Consider the following 19,494-nt stretch of genomic DNA (forward strand, 5'->3'; position numbering starts at 1 on the left):
TGTCCTGCTTTTAACGTGCTCAAGTTATCTTGTTGACAACTGTCAGTACGTAAGACAGTTTAAAAAAAAAAAAATAAAGGGATCAGTAGCTACTAACTTAAGGACAGGTCATAGCCAGTGCACCCATGGTGGTACTTTGATGTTCACCAAGGTCATACACTCTGTGCTCTAAACCAGAGGAGATGGGTACAGAATCAACTGAAAAGTACTTTCCCCAACATCTACTAAATGCTTTAGCTGTAATACCAGAGGTACTCCAGCTGTAATGATGCCCCTGCCTGGTGGTAAAATTTACATCTTGTCACTGAACAAAGGAAGACATCAGGTAGTTCCATGTGAACTGTTTATCCAGGGAGAGCATCACAGCTCACTGCTTCACTGAGCCTGATCCTAAGGTGCCTGGGTTTTTTTGGGGGGTTGTTTTTGTTTTGTTTGGGGTTGGTCTTTTTTGGGGGGGGGGAGGTCACTGGTTTTATGGGGGGGGGGTTGTTGTTTTTATAGAAAACTCTATGAAGAAGTCTCTAATGACGTCTCATTTTAAATACCATAGAGCTAACTGCTGTGAATTGGGAGTAAAGATATAAATGGCTATGATAAAGTGAGAACATAGTTTAATATACTATGTAAAAAGTAGATGATAAAATAAGACTTCAAAATACATGAATATAGTTCTTGTACTACTAGATTCTTGGACAGAAGTGACAAACAATATGGAAAATGGCACATTAGAGCTCTATTTTACACCCAGAAAGTTTCTGATGGGGTTTCATATTGACCCACAATTCAAATAGAACACAGGCATGCACTGAGGTGTCTAAAAAGCAGGAAATACTAAGCAGTGTGGATGAAAGAAAGTCAAACTAGCCAGCTTTATGATAGTAAAAAGTGATTGAAATCTGAACCTTGCTGTATTTAACAGCCAGCACATCACATTTCCCCAGACGTCTCCTCTGAAAGGTTGACCAATTTGTTTCAATATAGCGGCCACTCAACAGCACCAAAAAAGACAGAGATACCCAAAGCACTATATGGAAATTCTTCCTCCAAATGTACAGTGTGAAGCCTAAAGTATAAAAGCAGTTAATTTATCACACAAGCAGAGATTCCTACAGTAACTAATTCAAACTGCTGATGATGCACTAAATCAGAGTGAGTGATGAACACATACATAGCAGCAAGTGAAGTTCAAAAGGATACAGATCTATGTGATCAATGAGCTGCCACATGGCAAATGAAACGCAACGTTGACAAATGTACAGTAACATGAGATGAAACTCCAAAATAATCAAACCAAATATAAGAAAAGTTTAAATAAACCAGTGCAGAAATGTCTCATTACAGAGCTAGAGGTGACTCTTTACACACATCTAAGTACCAGACCTTCAAATCAATGGTGTTCCTCTCCATATTTAATATGAAAAATACCCACTGTTAACTTGAAGAAGTGCCTTGCCATAAGGCAGTAAAACCCTCCAGGAAATGTAATACAGTGACACCAGTCATGTAAGCAACCATCTATTTCAAGCACACAGATTAGGAACAACAGCTTACAGATGAATATCTCACATGCATCTGGTATTATATTGCATATTACTACCCTGAGTGATGACTTAACAACAAGGCCAACTTACAGCTTCTTCCTCTTCTAGTCTATGCAAGTCAGAAACAACCAGAGCAAGTGGTGATGACCTAGCCTCTTCAAACTGCAATTGCTGTACTAGCTGATTAATGGCTTTTTGACTGAAAAGCAACACCAGTTTGTAAGAGTACTGGCATTCAGCGACGTTCACCTCCCAAATTTCCCTGGAGCATAAGAAACTTTGCACATCACGAAAGATATCAGGACTTTTAAAGAGATCACCTACTGTGATAAGGAAGGGTTTTTATTAGACAATTTCTACAAAAATAATAGCTGTGACTTTCTCATATGCAAAGTATTACCAGCTGTGGCTATTACTGTCATTATTCAATTATTTGTTACAGCTACTATAAATATGTTCTCTTTTAGTTTTGTCTATGAAGTGCTATGTGAAATCAATGATAAAGTTCTCTCTTTGTTACTAAATTTTCTATTTGAAAATGTCACATGATTCAAGGTATCATATTCCTTGAAGGGCTTCCAGAAAATCATACCTTCACTAGGTAGTCTCTTGGCTGCAGTTTTATTGTGGAACTTCCACACTTCAATAACATGGTCTTTCACGGTATTATTTACCATGATCGAAAGAGGCCTGTTACTCTGGAGTGACATGAATCACTCCAAAGCCATCTACGCTTTAAAACCGACCACCTCTACTACCTCCTTGCAGACTCCTCAACAGAACGGTTTGCTCAACTGTGCACCTTTGCACCTTTGCTTCAGCTTGTATTCCTTGTTAAATAATATCTAACAAAGAGGCCTACTCCCTTCATCAACATTTTTCTTCTTTTTAACAAAATTGCTTGCTTTCTTTGACATACAAGAAGATTTCTTGATCTGCTTTTCAAAAAAGTCCACCTGCCAGTTGATAGCATGTAATTAGATTAAGAAAAAAATGTAAAGAATTAAAAAGATGGCTACCCATTTACTTCTTGCTCTAAATCTTACCTTTTCAACACCTTAACCTACAGGCCAGTATATTTGTTGTAGCTTCTCTCATATAAGCGCTCTAATTCTGTAGCTCTTCATTAGATGATGAATCATACCTTGATTCTGATGAAACCGCAAACACTGAACACACAAACACAAATAAAGGGCTATTCACTTTGATTTATGCTAGTGTAATAAGACTACAATAATACTCTTTTTCATCATCTATGAAACGCTTAAGGACATCCCCAATACACTAAAAAGAACTGGAATAAGATTAATACTGGAAATGCAACACAGCAGAGAGGAAACAGTCTAGAAACAAAAAAAGAGGGCTAAGGAGAATCTCCATCTGTTATTGGATGCAGGGAGAAACATAATGACAATGATCAGGAAAAGGCTGAGGTACTTAATGCCTTTTTGCCTCAGACTTTAATAGTAAGACCAATTTTTCTCAGGGTACCCAGACCCCTGAGCTGAAAGACAGGGATGGGGAGCAGAGCGAAGCCCCCATAATCCTAATGAAAATGGTCAACAACCTGCTACAAGACTTAGACACACACAAGTCTATGGGGCTGGATGGGATGCACCCAAGGGTACTGAGTGAGCTGGCAGAAGTGTTCATCAAGCCACTTTCAATCACTTATCAGCAGTCCTGGCTAACCAGGAAGGTCCCAGTTGACTGGAAGTTAACAAATGTGACACCCATTTAAAAGTAAGGCTGGACACAGGACCCAGGGAACTACAGACTCTTTAAAACTATCTGAAAGGAGGTTGTAGTGAAGTGGGGGTCAATCTTTTCTCCCAAGTGATAAGTGACAGGACAAGTGAAAATAGCCTCAAGTTATGCCAGAGGAAGTTTAGGTTGGATATTAGAAAAAATGTCCTCCCAAAAGGGTTGTCAAGCACTGGAACAGGCTGTTCAAGGAAGTGGTTCAGTCTCCATCCCTGTGGATATTTTAAAGACGTGTAGATGAAGCACTGAGGGACATGGTCTAGTGGTAGACTTAGAAGTGCTACGTTAATGGTTGGACTCTATGATCTTAAAGGCTTTTTTGAACCTAAAGGATTCTATGATTCTATTAACTGTTGTGTTCTATGTACTGGAGGCTAATGAAAGATAAAGCAAACAAGATAAAGCAAAGGTCCTTAAGAACTCAGTTACTCAGCAAGTCACCAGAATAATCCAGGAGAAATGAACCATCAAGTGCACTTTCAGAGTATTTGTTATCTGAAGAGATTTAGAAGTAGTAGTAATATTTGATTTTGCCGCTATCCTTAAGAAAGGACATTCAGCTGAACACTAGAATTTCATGATAAAACTGGATTCAAGGCACCATAATGCTAAATCCCAAGTGATGGTATCAAGGCTAAAGGGCTAAGAAGCCTAAACCAACTCATGATAAAAAGGGTAAATTATAGTCCTTCAGTTCCCCTTATCATTAGTGAAGTTAGGCTCCTAACTCCATAATGCAGGAGCACTATTTTGGATCCATAAGCCACAAAGAATTAAATGACTGACAGACATTTCCAATTGTATAATTTGTAGCTTATTTACTTTATTTTTTGTTTTGTTCAACTTGGAGACATTCACATGGAAAATCTCCGGATTTCAGTTTTTATAAAAGTTATCTTCCTTCTGAACTGATGCAAGACCTTCATTAGTCAGATTTTCACAGTTAGATTTTTCATAGACTTCCATTAGTAAACAGAAGAGTTTCTACTTAGAGGAGACCTAGTGAAAAGCAGAAATAATAGGAAACTACTCAAATGAAAAAACAAAGCTCCATTACAACTTTATGGTAATTATGATTATTTAATCCCCTACATAGGCTTATTCTTTGATCTGAACTTTTTTAGCAATTTATTTCAAGACTACTTGCACAGTGTTATTTCTCAGGCAAATACAGAAGAAAATAGGAAAATGGGGTTTGAGATTTATGCATTCAAACTTCCCCTTTCTGAAACTCTGAGTGAAATGCTTTTTTGGGGAAAAAGTGCTACTGAATTTCCACATTAATGGATGTTTGCAGGCAAAAGTTTCTTCCTGGAATATGGAGTTTGCTGGACTAAGGATAGAAGTATTATTGGCTTAAAGGAAATGATGAGTTTACTCTTGACATACACAAAATTTTATGAAGGAAACTTTTGATCTCAAGATTTCTTATCTGGATAAGAACATTAACTAACTTATTCACTTATGATCTGACCTGGTGTTACAACTAAGAAAATGATCCAACTGGGTCCTGTGAATAAGTTATGCTGCAAACTCTGAATGTCCTGTAAACTCTCCTGTATTTTCCCAGCAGTTTTCCTTCCATTGACTACTGCATGGAACACACCTCTCTGACATAACCAATGCATTTATTTAACTTTTGTTTTATATTTTATTTTCCAATTTATTTTGGTTAGAAGTAGAATTACTCTGTTAAAAAATGACCTGATCTTAGACATAGTTTATTTAAATTTCAGAATGAAAAGCTTACTAAGAACAGATAAGATTGATTGCTCTTTCCATCTTAGCATAATTGTATTTCAGGTGAACATCAATTTACTTTAAAGGACACTTCTAAGTAGCAGGCTGCATCATGCATAATTCATCAATCACAGCTGCCTGTAACTTGATTTACACAAGCAGATTTCAATGGAATAGAGGGAGTTGCATTGTTTTTTATCCTTTGGATTGTTTCTTTTTAAATAGTTTGTGAAACATTAATTTGTGCTGAATTATTGCTGAAAAGAGTTCATCCTTCGTAATCAGCATGTTGAATTTCTTTCTTTTCATACAGAAATGCTACCTCTTTAAACTTCTTTTAAAAGGCAGAGTGAGTTTTCAAAGCACCGTTAAGGCAGAGAGCACTCCATGCTTATCCAAGGCAAAAATAAAGCTCAAGGATTTTGCTATGGGGGAAGGGAAAGCAAAAATATTTACCTGAAAAGCATCATTCATTTTAGGGTTGTGTATTTTCTAGCTGGCTTGACATCATGTTAGATATTATTTGTTAGACCAGCATGCACATGTAATTGAGGAGAAGTAGCTCTTTCCTCAGGTAGCCCTTCATGCAGGTGTTACGTGGATAAAATGGCTTTCACACGGCAGTTTACACAAAACCATGTGCCACTTTTTGCGCCATTACTCGATACGCCCAGAAATATAGCTGAAACTAGGAGCACTGCAATGTGTGTTATATACTTAGCATCTTCCATCAAGTTCAGCTTCAGGAACATGTTGGTGCCTCAGATGGTCCTGAAGTCAAGAAATATTTCCAAAAATAGATGCAAATAGAGTTTTAAAAGAAAAAAGAAAGAGCTAGAAACTGCTAGAAATGCACACCTACACAAAGACAAAAATGCCTTTACTTACTTGTAAGCCCATTTGAAACACAGAGTGACCCATAAAGTTAGCCAACATTCGAATTAGAGCTGCACCCTGTGAGAAATAATCAAAGGGAAAAAAAAAAGTTACTGTTTTTGCATGTCAATATTACACAACAATAACAACCTGAAACAGGCATTTCCATCCAACACTATCATCTTGGAAAACTGTGATTAATATGATCTTTACTTGTGCTGGAATGAAAGACAAAGAAAATGCAAAACTTACATGAAAAAGTGAGCAAGTAGACTGATCTTGTTAATATCCTGACCCATGTACTGGAAAAGGCACAGGTCATAAAACACACTCTCCACTGCTGGAGCACGGATGTGCCAGCTTCACAGCTGATTGCCCCCAGCCCTTCTGTGCACTCAGCAGTACTGCACAGTTTCAAATGAGGGCAGAAAATAAAGTCCATGCTGAATTCTACCACAGTGATTATTCATAATATTTTTACCTTCATTATGCTCTTGCAAATCAAGATTTAGTGATACTACTTTCCTTTGTAAAAGCCTTCAAGATCTGATGACTGGGAAGTGGGTCATTTTTGTAAGAAGAAGATGTAGATATACCTATTTGACTTATTAATAGTCAGCTTATTTCCCAGAATCCATGCAAAGAGGTTAAATACTTGTCTAACAACTTGTCTTTACCTACCTATGCCAGTATTTATCCCTTAGCCCCTTCAGGCAAAGCTGAGAGATCTAAAAGATTTCTTTTGTTTCACAGGTGATTCTCATTCCCAGTACTTACATCAAGAAATGAATAGGTACGCACTAGAGTAACTTTTTTTAAGGCACCCCCTTTGTGTTTTCTCACTCCCTCTCAGAATCACAGCTGCTGTCTGTTTCCCCTTGCACAAGTGCTCTATTTCAAGCAGAAGCACCGTTGCTGATCTGATTTGATGATTTAGCTATAACATCCCACTTTGCAATCCAATTTTCAGACAACCTCCCTTCCAATCCCATTAATCAAGTGTTATACTTAGCACTGATCACTGCACAAGAGGGAGGGCCCTTTTGATTTAAAGTCAGTAAATCAAAGGCCATAAGAAAACATAATGCTAGAACTCACCAACCTCATCTATAGATGTAGGTTAAGCAATTAGGCAAATACTCAATCAGAAAATAAATAAACAAATAAATTAACATTTCACAGACTCAAACCCTCACATGTTCTAAAGCCAAAAGGGCTATTACAACAATGCAATCAGACTTCCTGCATTAATAAAGGTCAAACAGTAATTTAGGCAGCAAAAAATCTATTGCTTTATCTTTACACAATAGCATCTATTTTAGGAAGATTCAAGAACGGGAAAATTTTTCACAGCACTACATAACTTGTCACAACTAATATCTACTCACAGTGAAAATGTTCACATTTTTATTAATTCAAATTTGTCTAGCATCAGCTTTCAAAACAGAATTTTATGCCTTTTCCTGCTCCCTTAAAGTTCAGAGCAGTTTTGAAATTTAACCACTGTTCAATTTTTAGACCATTTTACACATGTTCCACTCCTTTTTTGTACAGTGATTATTTCTGAAGTACTGAAGGGATTGCCTGTAATAACCAACATTTGAAATAATGACATAAACCAAGAGATTCATAAATTATTAGTAAATTGTAAGAAAACACCACAAGTTCTTAACATAGGCAGCAGCAAGTAATACAGAGTTAGCAAAGTAACTGAAGCAACAATAAAAAGAGATAAATAAGAAAAAAAAGTCATTGATTGAGGAGATATCTGTGGTTGCTTGTAAGAAGTGAACAGCAAATAAACTAAAGATTGTGTCTGCATTATTAACACTATGCTATGTTTTTATGGTGGCACATATGGTATGGTGGCACCAGGAGACCAATCATGCCTGGAACTCATAGCAGCATAGAAAATAATTACTACCAAAATACATTATTACCTGAACAGACAAGACCATAGGTCAGAAAGCATTATTACCCTGCTTTTACTGAAGGAACAGAGTAAATAAAGTACTGACATGCTTAAAAAGATAAAGAGGAGATAAACCTGCCTAAGAAGATAAACAGATTATTAAAATATCAATTAAATGGATAAATTCTATTTATCCTCTAAGTAACTTGGGCAGGACAACCCAAAATGTCTACAGCAGAACAAAAAATACATAAAATATAAAAGGGATCAGCTTAAATCCTTAACAACAAAAAATTTTTCCACTAATCACACAACCTTTTCATACTCACTTTTTAGTATTCCAGGGTCCCCTTGTTTTTTTTTCACAGTTCAGATTTTACATAGTAGCAATGGACATATCACAGTATCACAGTATGTTAGAGATTGGAAGGGACCTCAAAAGATCATCTAGTCCAATCCCCCTGCCGGAGCAGGAACACCTAGATAAGGTTACACAGGAACGTGTCCAGGCGGGTTTTGAATGTCTCCAAACAAGGAGATTCCACAACCTCCCTGGGCAGCCTGTTCCAGTGTTCCGTCACCCTCACTGAGAAGAAGTTTCTTCTCAGGTTTAAGTGGAACCTCTTGTGCTCCAATTTGTACCCATTACCCCTTGTCCTTTCATTGTTTGCCACTGAGAAGAGCCTGGCTCCATCCTCGTGACACTCCCCCTTTATATATTTATATACACTAATAAGGTCACCCCTCAATCTCCTCTTCTCCAAACTATAGAGACCCAGCTTCTTCAGTCTTTCCTCATAAGGGAGATGCTCCACTCCCTTAATCATCTATATTTGTATAGGCACCTTAACTCTACTGATTTCTTTGAGAAGTAAGCAGGATATACCTTCATATGATCATGCCCGTAGTCTTTTTCTATCCAGAGACCAAGAACATTAGATACATGTAAAAAACCCCCTCATATACAAACACACACATATATATATATATCTATCTATATATATGTAATTCCTCTCACAGGTGACATTTAACCACTCAATGGATGGAACTATGGGTAGCCTTTACACAGCAACCAAAATAAAAAAGCAAGCAAAGACTGAATAGGAGATCCAAGGCACAAACTGGACAAATCTTTCAGGATTGATCCCTTTTCACAGCTACTTTAGCAGTGCTTTCTACCAATTAATGACCTTCAAGAAACTCAGAAGTCCCACTTACAGCTTGCAGAACAATATGCTTGTCCCAATTCTGCCATCTTCTCCACACCTTCTTGATTTATTTGAGGAAGGGATTCTAAAGATAAAGGGGAAACCAGAAAGAGGAAAAAACTGCTGGGGGGAGAAGGGAGGAGAAACAGGCGCAAATGCAGCCTTTGGTGTGGAGGGAAAAGAGATGGGAGGAGAAAAAGGAAGAAACCACTCATTTCACCTTTCTTGAACTTTGAAAGCAGGGAAAACAGTTAAGAGGAAAAACAACCAATACACTCCCAGCTCTGGAAACGAATGGGAAAGGCAGCAAACACTGGCATTGTGACTGGAGATAAGAGAGACAGCTTTGCAAGCAGCAGGATAAAATGCAAGAGGTATGCAGAGTAACTGGCAAAAGGAGGGCGGCTTACTATGAAAGAAAGTACCAAATGGAATTTTCTTTAACAGGAGAAATAAAAAGATTTACATATGAACCCCCAAAAATATGACTACTACACAGTACTGTAATATAGCCACACAGAGGGGGATACATCTGACTCAGTGCAGTTATCTGTAGCATCTGTGGCTACAATTACTTCAGTTGCTTAGACTTCCTTTACAGTCAATGGCCAACACCAGTCACTTCTGAGTGCACTGAATCTCATCTTAAAGTAGACCTCCAAACAGATCAGGAGAACCGTAGCTTAAAAGCACCCATCTCTTGTAATTCATTCTAAAAGCAGCCTTGGGTGACTAGCTTATACGTACATATCTGCACGGCAGACATCTAAAGTGAGGTGAGAAGAATTCAATGTGTTGCCCAAAAAGTCCACACAAAGATTGATTCTCAACTCTGCTACAGAAGCTCTGTACTAGTAAGTAGTTCCCAAGAATTTCTGAATTGTGGAGTCAGAAAACTGGTGTGACACCATTCTTTTTATATGTCAAGTAGCATACATCATAGCTTGGTTTATTCTACATGTCACACTTTCATTTAAGAAAACCAGAAAAGGTTCCAGAGACAACCCTGAAGAGAGAGCAGTGTTTGCTAATTGCAGGTAATGTTCACCAAGCAAACAGCAAAGCAAAATACTTGAAATAATGAACTGATGAAGCAATTGCAGTGAAGGAGACAATATAAAAATCAGTAAGCCAGCACATAGGATTATACAGAAGCTAGGAGGTAAGGAGCCATGTGTACAAAGATAGAAATGAGCTGGGAACTCTTTCAGCAGTATTTTTTTAAGGACCAAAAATTATGTCGGGATTTTAAAAATTGCTCATGAGAGAAAAATGTCACCAACACAAAACAGAAACCATAAAGTACAAACAACTTGCAAAGGTGAAATAATCTAGTGTCTTGTAAATGCATTGGAGTCAGGGACAGAAAAGAGACCATAAAAGATTGACCTAGCATAACTCTTCTGTCCTCCTTCACACTTAAAACTTGTCATTTTTTCCTAGAACATCAAATTCTTTTTCCTTTTGATTTCTGTGTTTGTGGGTTTTGTTGATTTTGTTTTAACTGTAGGATTGAAATTCATCTGACTGAGCAGATGCCTTCACTGCATCTATCTGATGCTTACTCAGTTGTATACAGCTGAGCCAGCTGCCTAGACTCCTTTTAAACGCACTGGAGAGAGAAGCGAGCATTTCAGCTCATCCTGATTCATCTCATCCAAAGACATGCATCTGAAACAGAACACATGAATTTCAGCCTAAAAGTGCCTGTTTATCTTCACTGATGATGCACGGAGGTTAAAGGACCAGTCAATTGCACCAGTCAATACAGTGAATATCCCAAGTGAGGTGACATGAATCCCCATGAAGATATTTTATCGTGCAACTTACAGAGCAACCTTAGAAAATGGGAAAACATAAACAGTGCAAAAACACCTCCCTGAGTTTGCAGAGTCTGAGACAGCATCTTGCAGAGTCCCCTATCCATTTATCTCATGTAACACCAAATACCAATAATAATTACACAGACCTCAATATATCTCCACTGAATGTCTACCTTCCCATCCTTGCTTAGCAATGAAAGCTGTTTATTTCAATTTAGTTCATAATGATCATTTCTGTGACATCAGGAATTACCCTGATAGGAAAAACACCACCGTGCTATCTAAGGTGTAAATGAGGAGTGCTTAGGACTATCAACAAAAAATACATAAGTATAATAATTCAGAAGGTCCGTTTTTCCACAAAACCTCTACCCATCCATTTTTCCGCCTCTTCTCTCATTTAAAAACAAAACAATAAAAAAACCACAAACCCCACCAACACTGAATACAGGTGATTTATTAACATCATTCTATTGTGCAGCAGTTAGTGCAGTCAAAATCAAGCTTCATTAATATGTAATAGCACTGCTTGGTTTTCAAATACAATAGGACACAGATAGGAGGCCTAGAGTTATTTTTTTGTATGCTGGTATCCCTGCAATTTAAGATTATGGTTCCTTTCTCTTTAGCTAAAGGAAATGTGAGTTACTCAGTCCTTTACTTCAATTACACTGTATTTCATTCATATTATAATTAGAGCTATTATTATCAATAATAACTTCTTATAATCACCTTCATCTTCATTGATTAAAACAAGGCTCAGACCACAACAGGCACTCACAAAGTTACCGTTCTTTCACAAAGAGCTCCTGATTCAAAATGAGAATCAATATACAGAAGTTGATGGCTACTAATATATACCTGATACGTACCAGTATTCTTTTTGTTTAATTAATCAGTCACATTGCCCACACATTAAACATTCCCTCCTTAAACTATTTACCCTGAGCTACAGGCAAGGTGCCTTGTCAAAGACTTTTTTTAAATCCTGTGTCTATTGACTCCCTGCAAGAGCTCCAGCCGGTTAGTGAGTCAGAATCTCCCTTTACAGCACACACATCCAGGCAAGACCAACATATTTATTCATGTGCTCAGCTATCTTACTCTTTATTTGCCATAGAGATCCCCACCTTGATGGAGAAGGATGTCAAACTCATCAGCCTATAGCTCCCAGGCCTTTCTGTACATTACCCCAGCAATTCTCAGGCACAGTGGTCATTTGTGAGGAAGGTCTACATCCCACTGCCAGAAGTTCTGCAGCTCTACACATGGTTAGCTTAAAAGGTGCAGGAGGATGCCACCCAGATCTGCAGACTTCCTAACAACTAATTCAGCTTTTTTACTTGGTGTTTTCCATATACCTACCTCCAACTGATCGTTCCTGCGAGATATCTGTTACAAAGAATAACATGAGCATGGGAGTCAACCCATTCTTCAACAGGAAAGCCCAATACAAATAATTCATTGCACTTCTCTGATACATCCTTAAGAAACTGAGTCTTCCTTTTACACTTTTACACTTACTAATCACCAAGTAAGCCAGAGCCATACTTGCCATATATACACACTCAAGTCAGGCACAAACTACCATAGCAGAAACACTTAAGATCACACAAACCCTGCCAAATTTTGGCTAATATGTTTTGAGTAATGATTGAAATGTATCTTTTCTTCTTGAAACATGCTGAAGAAAGATTTTTTAAAACTGCAAGTGTAATAAAAGCAGCATACAGGTTGGGTTTTTTCCTAAAAATATTGGAATATATTTTTACAGTACTCTGTCAAATAAGAGCCTAAGGTTATCAACAATCAAACGGGATCTTAAGTAAATTAGTATAATTTCATTTTAGCCCAGAGTTCCAGAATTAATACATTACTCTTTATTTCTCAAAATCTTAGATAATTCTGTGATCTTAAGTTCACTTCAAATATTAGAAGAGCACGTTACCAAGCATTCATACAAAGAACACACATTTGCACATTATGCCACTAGCCAAAAAATAATATCCCAGTCACGTTTTCCAACACAATCATTCTTTGTTGGTACTAAGCAACCACAGCTGGATGCCCCATGAAATTTAGCTTATTGGGAAAAACACAGCATGAATTAAAATGAAAGAACAATGTACATCAAACATGTAGAAAAAAATGTGACATTTAAAAAAGAACTCTTTCACGAAATTCTAAAACTAAAATAAAATCTGTTGAAACCTGGAGAAATTTAATATGAAAAATATGTTTTGACTAAGTCACATCTGCAGTGTTTGCTCAAATGTAGATACAGAATAGTCTATAGATGTGTAAATGAATTATTTAAAAACTTAGTCAACTGAGATGCTGTGTTACACTACACAGTGCACTAGTAGTGCACTAAATTAAGTGTACTGTTACACTCCGCACGTTAAAGAAGAGAACCAAGAAATGGGAGAAGTCTGGCTGTAATGTCTGTTGAGCGACTGGAATGACCTTAAGCAAAACAAAGGACATCCCTCAGTTCTCCTGTAAGAATAACTGAAAAATGAACAACCACTTTCAAATCCAGGTGTTGCATTTAAACTGTGCTTCCTTAAACAAACATACACTTGTTATTTTCCTAAAAGAGAAGTCACAGTATCACAGTAGGTTAGAGATTGGATGATGTCCAACCATTCCTCAAGTTCCCACTCAGAAGATCATGCTTAGATGTATTTTACCTTCCCACCTTTGTCATTTGAACTGTCTTTCCTGGTATGCAGCCTTATCCTGATAATTGTGGAACAAGTTCATACCATCAGTTATAACATGGTACTGTGGCAGGCTCCTGAGAAACCTCTGCTGAAGTCCTTCTATTGAGATGTAAGAGCAGAAATAATTGCAAAGCCTTCCCTGGAACTCTTTCACTGCCTCTATGCAGAATATTTCATCTCTGGGAACTGCAGAAGTACTCATTGAGAAATTATTTTCAGGGAATTAATTAGACTGTATCATGAGTCACCAGCACTAAATCCCCCTCTCATTTTCAGAAATTGAGCACTGTAATACACCAGCTTAGCTATTTCCTGTATTCTCCAATGGCACCTCCAAACACTGCAAGAAAAATTAATCTTAATGCATGTGAATTTGATGAGTGTGAATGTTTCCTTATTTGATTAGGTTAACAGAACTCATTTGTTTAAATGAGTAAACATGTGCCTATGATTTCTTCCCTGTGGCATAAACGTAAAATGTTCAAAAGAATTCCTAGAGGTTTTCCCTTTGGAAAACCCACATAAAAGCTGTAAGAAGAAGTAAAGAAGGAGATAGGTATATGCAGACTATGCAGCATAGTAGTACAAAATGTGAAAATACATGCCTTATCCTTAAGCACGCAAGCAACCCATCTTAAATACTAGAGCTTACACATAAAATCCAACAATTTGGCTGAATTTGGATCTGAGTGGTTTCCCTGAACTTAATAACAAATTGTTAAAAACTATGGGATTGCATTCATTAAAATGAGCTCAAAATAACTATTCCTACTTGATTTTAACAGTACAGACTATTTAAAAAAAATAATCAGTCATTTAATTTGTCTTCCTTACTTTCTAAAGTAAAACAGAATTTCTGGTTGATATTTGTTTATCAAGCAGCGCACACTCACAGGTAACATGCTGCTAATACTCAGCAATAAAACTGGGATATATTTTAATAAACAAATTAAACTTACACTATTTTTAAAACTTTACTTACAGTGTAGAGGACCTAGTATTTTTAAAATCAGCATCTATGCCTATAAACCTGTAATGTACTGTGCTAAATCATCAAAGATGGTATAAAGGCACCTTATGTTGTTTTTATAGATTGTAAGGCCATTTATCTGATGGCAAAACACCATTGAAAAAGCAACATTATATTCAAGGAGAGATTTTCACTGGGAAATCATAATCATTTTCTATTCTGACAAAAACAGGTGTTATAGGAATGGATAATACCAAAATGGTCAGATGGTAAGATGAGCTTTGGCAAATTATTTGTCTTAGACATAAATTCTGTTGCAAATTTTAGGACTATGACACAAAGAATAAAATCTGGGGGTAAATGACCATAACTAATCATGTTCTTCAGGTGGATATTGTCATATTATTTTCCTTGAATAATAAAACGCTATCAGTTGCCTAGACAAAATGCTATTGGAACGCCATTTACAACAGGAGTATTATTTAACCTCAACACAAAAATCTTTTTTACATGTTTTGACAGCACTGACAAGGACAAAAGCATGTAATACTTTTTCCATAACTCTTTGTATGAGGAAATCTTCAAGGATGGACAAACACAAGAACTTGATGACATTATTTACACAGAGAGGCCATCATCATTTATTAAGTACTGAATCATAGAATCATAAAATAGTTAGGGTTGGAAAGGACCTTAAGATCATCTAGTTCCAACCCCCCTGCCATGGGCAAGGACACCTCACACTAGACCATGTCTCCCAAGGCTCTGTCCAACCTGGCCTTGAACACTGACAGGGATGGAGCATTCACAACTTCCCTGGGCAACTCATTCCAGGGATGGAGCATTTAGCATTTCTTTCGGCAACCTGTTCCAGTGTCTCACCACCCTCACAGTTATAAATTAGTTATCTTAAAATCTGTTATATTAAGACTCTCTTCTAATAATAAAACTGGCTCCACAAATCTGTGTTTTCCGTTAGGAGCAATGGACAAAGATTTTCCCTTTATGATGAGCACTTACAGAAGTGTTTACACAGTCACAGTTACTTCACCATTTTACCAACCAGCTCCACAAGCAATCCAAAGGCAAATTAAGTAAAATAAAACTCAGAATTTGTAAAGATTCTCCACTGATGACTACCTTGGTGATCAGTATGACTGATAGCTATCTGTTAATCCAGCCACTGTGCTCTCTAATGACACGGTATAGCTCTAGGGGCTTTTTTAACTAGAATATTATGCCATAATAAATCAAAGATTTTAAAAGTCTATGCCTCAACACAACTTATCTTTATCAACCACACATTTAATCTCATTAAAGATTGAAGTCAGGTCTGTTTGACCAGCTTTGTTTCCACAAAGGTTGAATATTAACTTTTTTTTTTTTTTAGTTCACTAAATACAAGAATCTCAATCCATTTGCCCAAGTCTGATTTGTAACTAACTATAATTAAAAATGCCATCTACTTTCTCTCTTTTATTTCCTCTTTTAAGCTTCAGAAATTATCCACTGCTTAAACATACCTTTATAAAACAACAACAAAACAAGATGCAGAGGTTATTCCAGAGAGTTCCCTCTTGAATAGTGGTCCCGCAGGATCATATTTTGCTACAAATATTGGTCATGTTTTTATGTCATTTTTTTTCTTTTTACTTGATTTCATTATCTGCAGTTTATTTTCTATTTCTAATTCTTGCAACTTGTCCCAAGTTACTTCTTTAACACTTAAAATTGTTGTTCTTGTTTTACTGACTTGAACTGGGCTGTGTGCCAGCAAATGCCTTGCCTTCACTTGGGCATTGTTTGGTTTTGGACTCCTTCAGGGAAAAAACAGCCTGTAAAGGCTTACAAAGGTACTTTCTGCTTCGCCCTTTGCTAAAAATTATCGTTAAAAAGTAAAACCAGAGAAGCAGAAAGGTAAGTGCACTTCAGGAACTCTGGTGCTGGTACTCCTGTGTACGTCCACCTTTAGCAAAACTTTAAGTCATGGAAACACCTAAGACACAGATGCACTATTCTATTCCTCCTACTCCCTGTTGGGGAAAGAAGTATGTAAAATTATGGCAGAGGAGAGTGTCTTGAGTCACCTTTGCCACTTCTGCTTTGGTTTCGCTCCAGTCCTTGGGACCTCCCGTTTGCCACTGCCTTTCAACAGGGAACAGGCAGAAGACAGTCCAGTACCACAACAGGTTGCATGTTCCCAGTTGCTCTACCCTGACTGAGCAATCTAGTCTAACAAGCTTTTCTTTAAAATAAAATTAACATTTGTGCTCCATTTTTATTATTTCCAACCAAACCCACATGCAGTTCTCCCCAGTGTGGGGAATGCTCCTGAGGTACATTAGGTGTGTAGCTCTTTATATACTACACATAATGGTTTGTATGTTTCTTCTTCAGAAAATACTATCTTGAGTCAGGACGGTGCTTCAGATGCCTTAAGATTTTAAATATCTTGAAGCACCTGCCTAATTTTACATAATAGCACCCATTGCATAGAGTGGGAAAGCCTGCATACTTTAAGCCAAGAACTCTTGGGGCTGCTCTGAACTTGTACCTAAAGGTTTCACTAACTCTGACTTTCAACAGCTTTCATATTGGAAGCAGTAATGACCTACGATCTTTTTATCTAAACAAAAAGAAAATATTTTTACTACAAGATACTTCCCCTGTTACAATGCATTACAAACAAATGGCTCCTGAAAGCACCTTTTGCAATCTGGGCGCTGACCTGCTGCACTTGCAAGTCATGGAACAGAAGCCAGCATCACAAAATGCTCACCCAGGATTTGATGGCATTCACGGGCAACGTCACAGCTAAATTAGTCAGGGAAAACAGAGCTCTCCCTTTACACTATGGTAAGGGAGTCGATTGTAAAGATACCTGTATTGTATTGTAAGACTTTTAACTAGCTGGATACCATCTTATGTTACTGATTTAGTTAACTGAATAATTAAAAATAAAACCGATTTTACTACGGTTTACTATTTGTAGGTATTTACCTAGAATTTCTTTCATTATTAATGAGCTGCTCTCACTTTTTCTGTGGTCACTTCATAGAAGCACACTGTCACAAATTAATTGCACTCACTCTGGTACTAATCCTGGTTTTACTGGGAAGAATACATGCCTTGCGGTTTTTGTTTTACAGTGCCAATATCCTTCCCAATGCCTAAAGAACAGAAGTAAAAAGAACCAGGTTCTTAAAGAGACTTTCCAGTGAGTGCAGTTATCCCTCCTGTTCTTCCATAGTCTTGCAGAACATGTTATGCTGTAAATTTTCAGAGAATTACACTCAAAAGGGTAAGCAAGCCACTACTTTCAATTTCTTGTGTTCTCCTTTGCCAGAACTGTTACTGCAACATACAGGGAAGCTGAGCATTTTCTTTGTGCAAATTTTTAGTTGAACAGATTTCCTAACACAGAACACTGCCTTTGAGAGGATGCAGGAAGCATGGTCTCTCATTATTGTTATTAGAAATATATTTTCCTTCCATCACTTAACTCAGAAAGCAGGGAAAAACATTTTCAAAGAAGTGGCATATAGTTAAGAAGGAAAAAGAAACTGCATATACATGTTTAGGAAATAATGAATTGCCTGCATTACAAAGCCAGGGCCAGTAACTGATCTCACTGCTGAGGTTAATTTTGCTTCACGGAAGAAAAGAAAGGATATTCTAAACTATTCCAGTCATCCTCTTCCTTGTTTTGATTATTGTTTGTCACCTGCCAAGACATAATCTACTGGGGGTACTTTTATAGTTACACTCCATCATGCTGGTCTTGCTTGCTGCGATTGCTGCCAGAATCTTCAACCAGCACACTTCAAAGCATGCAGCAGGCTGACTGAAATGACTTCAGATATTATCTGGCTCTCTACAGTGTCCTTGGTGCCCTTTCATCCCTTCTCTTATCTGGCTGTGACTGCTCATCTAGGGCCATGACTCCTTTAGTTCTGTTGGGGATCTCTCTCCCTCACGCTGTTCTGGATCTGGCTGCTCCCTTTGAGATGCAGCTGTCTTGTTTCTCCATTTTATTACTGCCAGTTGTTCCTCACTGATTGTTCCTTCTCAAGTGATTCTTGCTGCACTCTCTCCTCCTCTGTTGATTCAGCTCTTGAGGACTATGACTCCTGCTGTCAGTTATTTCTGGTGTGGAAAGGCTGTCATGCTTTTTGCTTTAACAATTCTCAGATGCACTGTTGTGTTCAGCTGGCTATATTTCCTACTGCACTTGGGATATAACCACTTTTCCCATCATCGTGGGAGGACACTCTCTCACTTCCAGCTCCAATAGGAAGACCTACCGCTTCTGATGTAAATTGAGAGAGTTGAATCTTCTACCACTACTGTTTATTAATGAACTATCACAACTTATTTTTCTCTATATATTTGTGACCCTAGTGAAGGATGACACATTCCTATCTAAAGAATGCCTACCCAGTATGATGCTTTGGAAAGAGGCAAACATTACCCTCAACAGCTTACATGGAAAAACATTGTGTGCTGCTGGGCTCTAGTATCTGTTTCACTCTGCTTGTGGGACTACCTTAATGCCATTCTTCAGAGGTTTATGTCATGAGATTTCTTAACATGTGCAGCCACCGAGGACAAGAAAGTGGAAATGAAAAATATATTCAGCTCCAAGATATTTAAATAGCATAGTTTCAATGATCATCTCTGAAGTGTATAGAAAAAGGCATATCTTGAAAATGACAGCTGAGTGCCTAACAGAGATGGGCACTTTAATGGTGTCTAATTGATTTATGCCACAGTGATGACAGTAAAGACAATGAAATGACAATGACATTCCATGACTGTCATTTCACTGAACAAAAATTAGATGGGAGAAAGTTTCATGATTTCAATATCGTGTAGAGAACCGTGAAGAGAGAAAAGAGATCACATCAACAATCCAAGGTCCCAAGGAGCACAAG

At 37.5% G+C, this 19,494-nt stretch overlaps 1 protein-coding gene across 1 annotated transcript in view; it reads right to left on the minus strand.

Annotated features, from left to right (window-relative positions):
• TRHDE (thyrotropin releasing hormone degrading enzyme) overlaps positions 1–19,494 on the minus strand; it is a 215,131-nt gene that overhangs the window by 91,789 nt on the left and 103,848 nt on the right. The window contains exon 7 of the mRNA XM_061367998.1: positions 5,934–5,999. Coding sequence (XP_061223982.1) covers positions 5,934–5,999 — 66 coding nt within the window. The remainder of the gene's footprint in view (positions 1–5,933; positions 6,000–19,494) is intronic.

This window comes from Neopsephotus bourkii, unplaced genomic scaffold, assembly GCF_033783945.1.
Source record: "Neopsephotus bourkii isolate Nb327-2 ecotype Australia unplaced genomic scaffold, CSIRO-AGI_Nbou_v1 NB_1423, whole genome shotgun sequence".
Lineage (NCBI taxonomy): Eukaryota > Metazoa > Chordata > Aves > Psittaciformes > Psittacidae > Neopsephotus > Neopsephotus bourkii.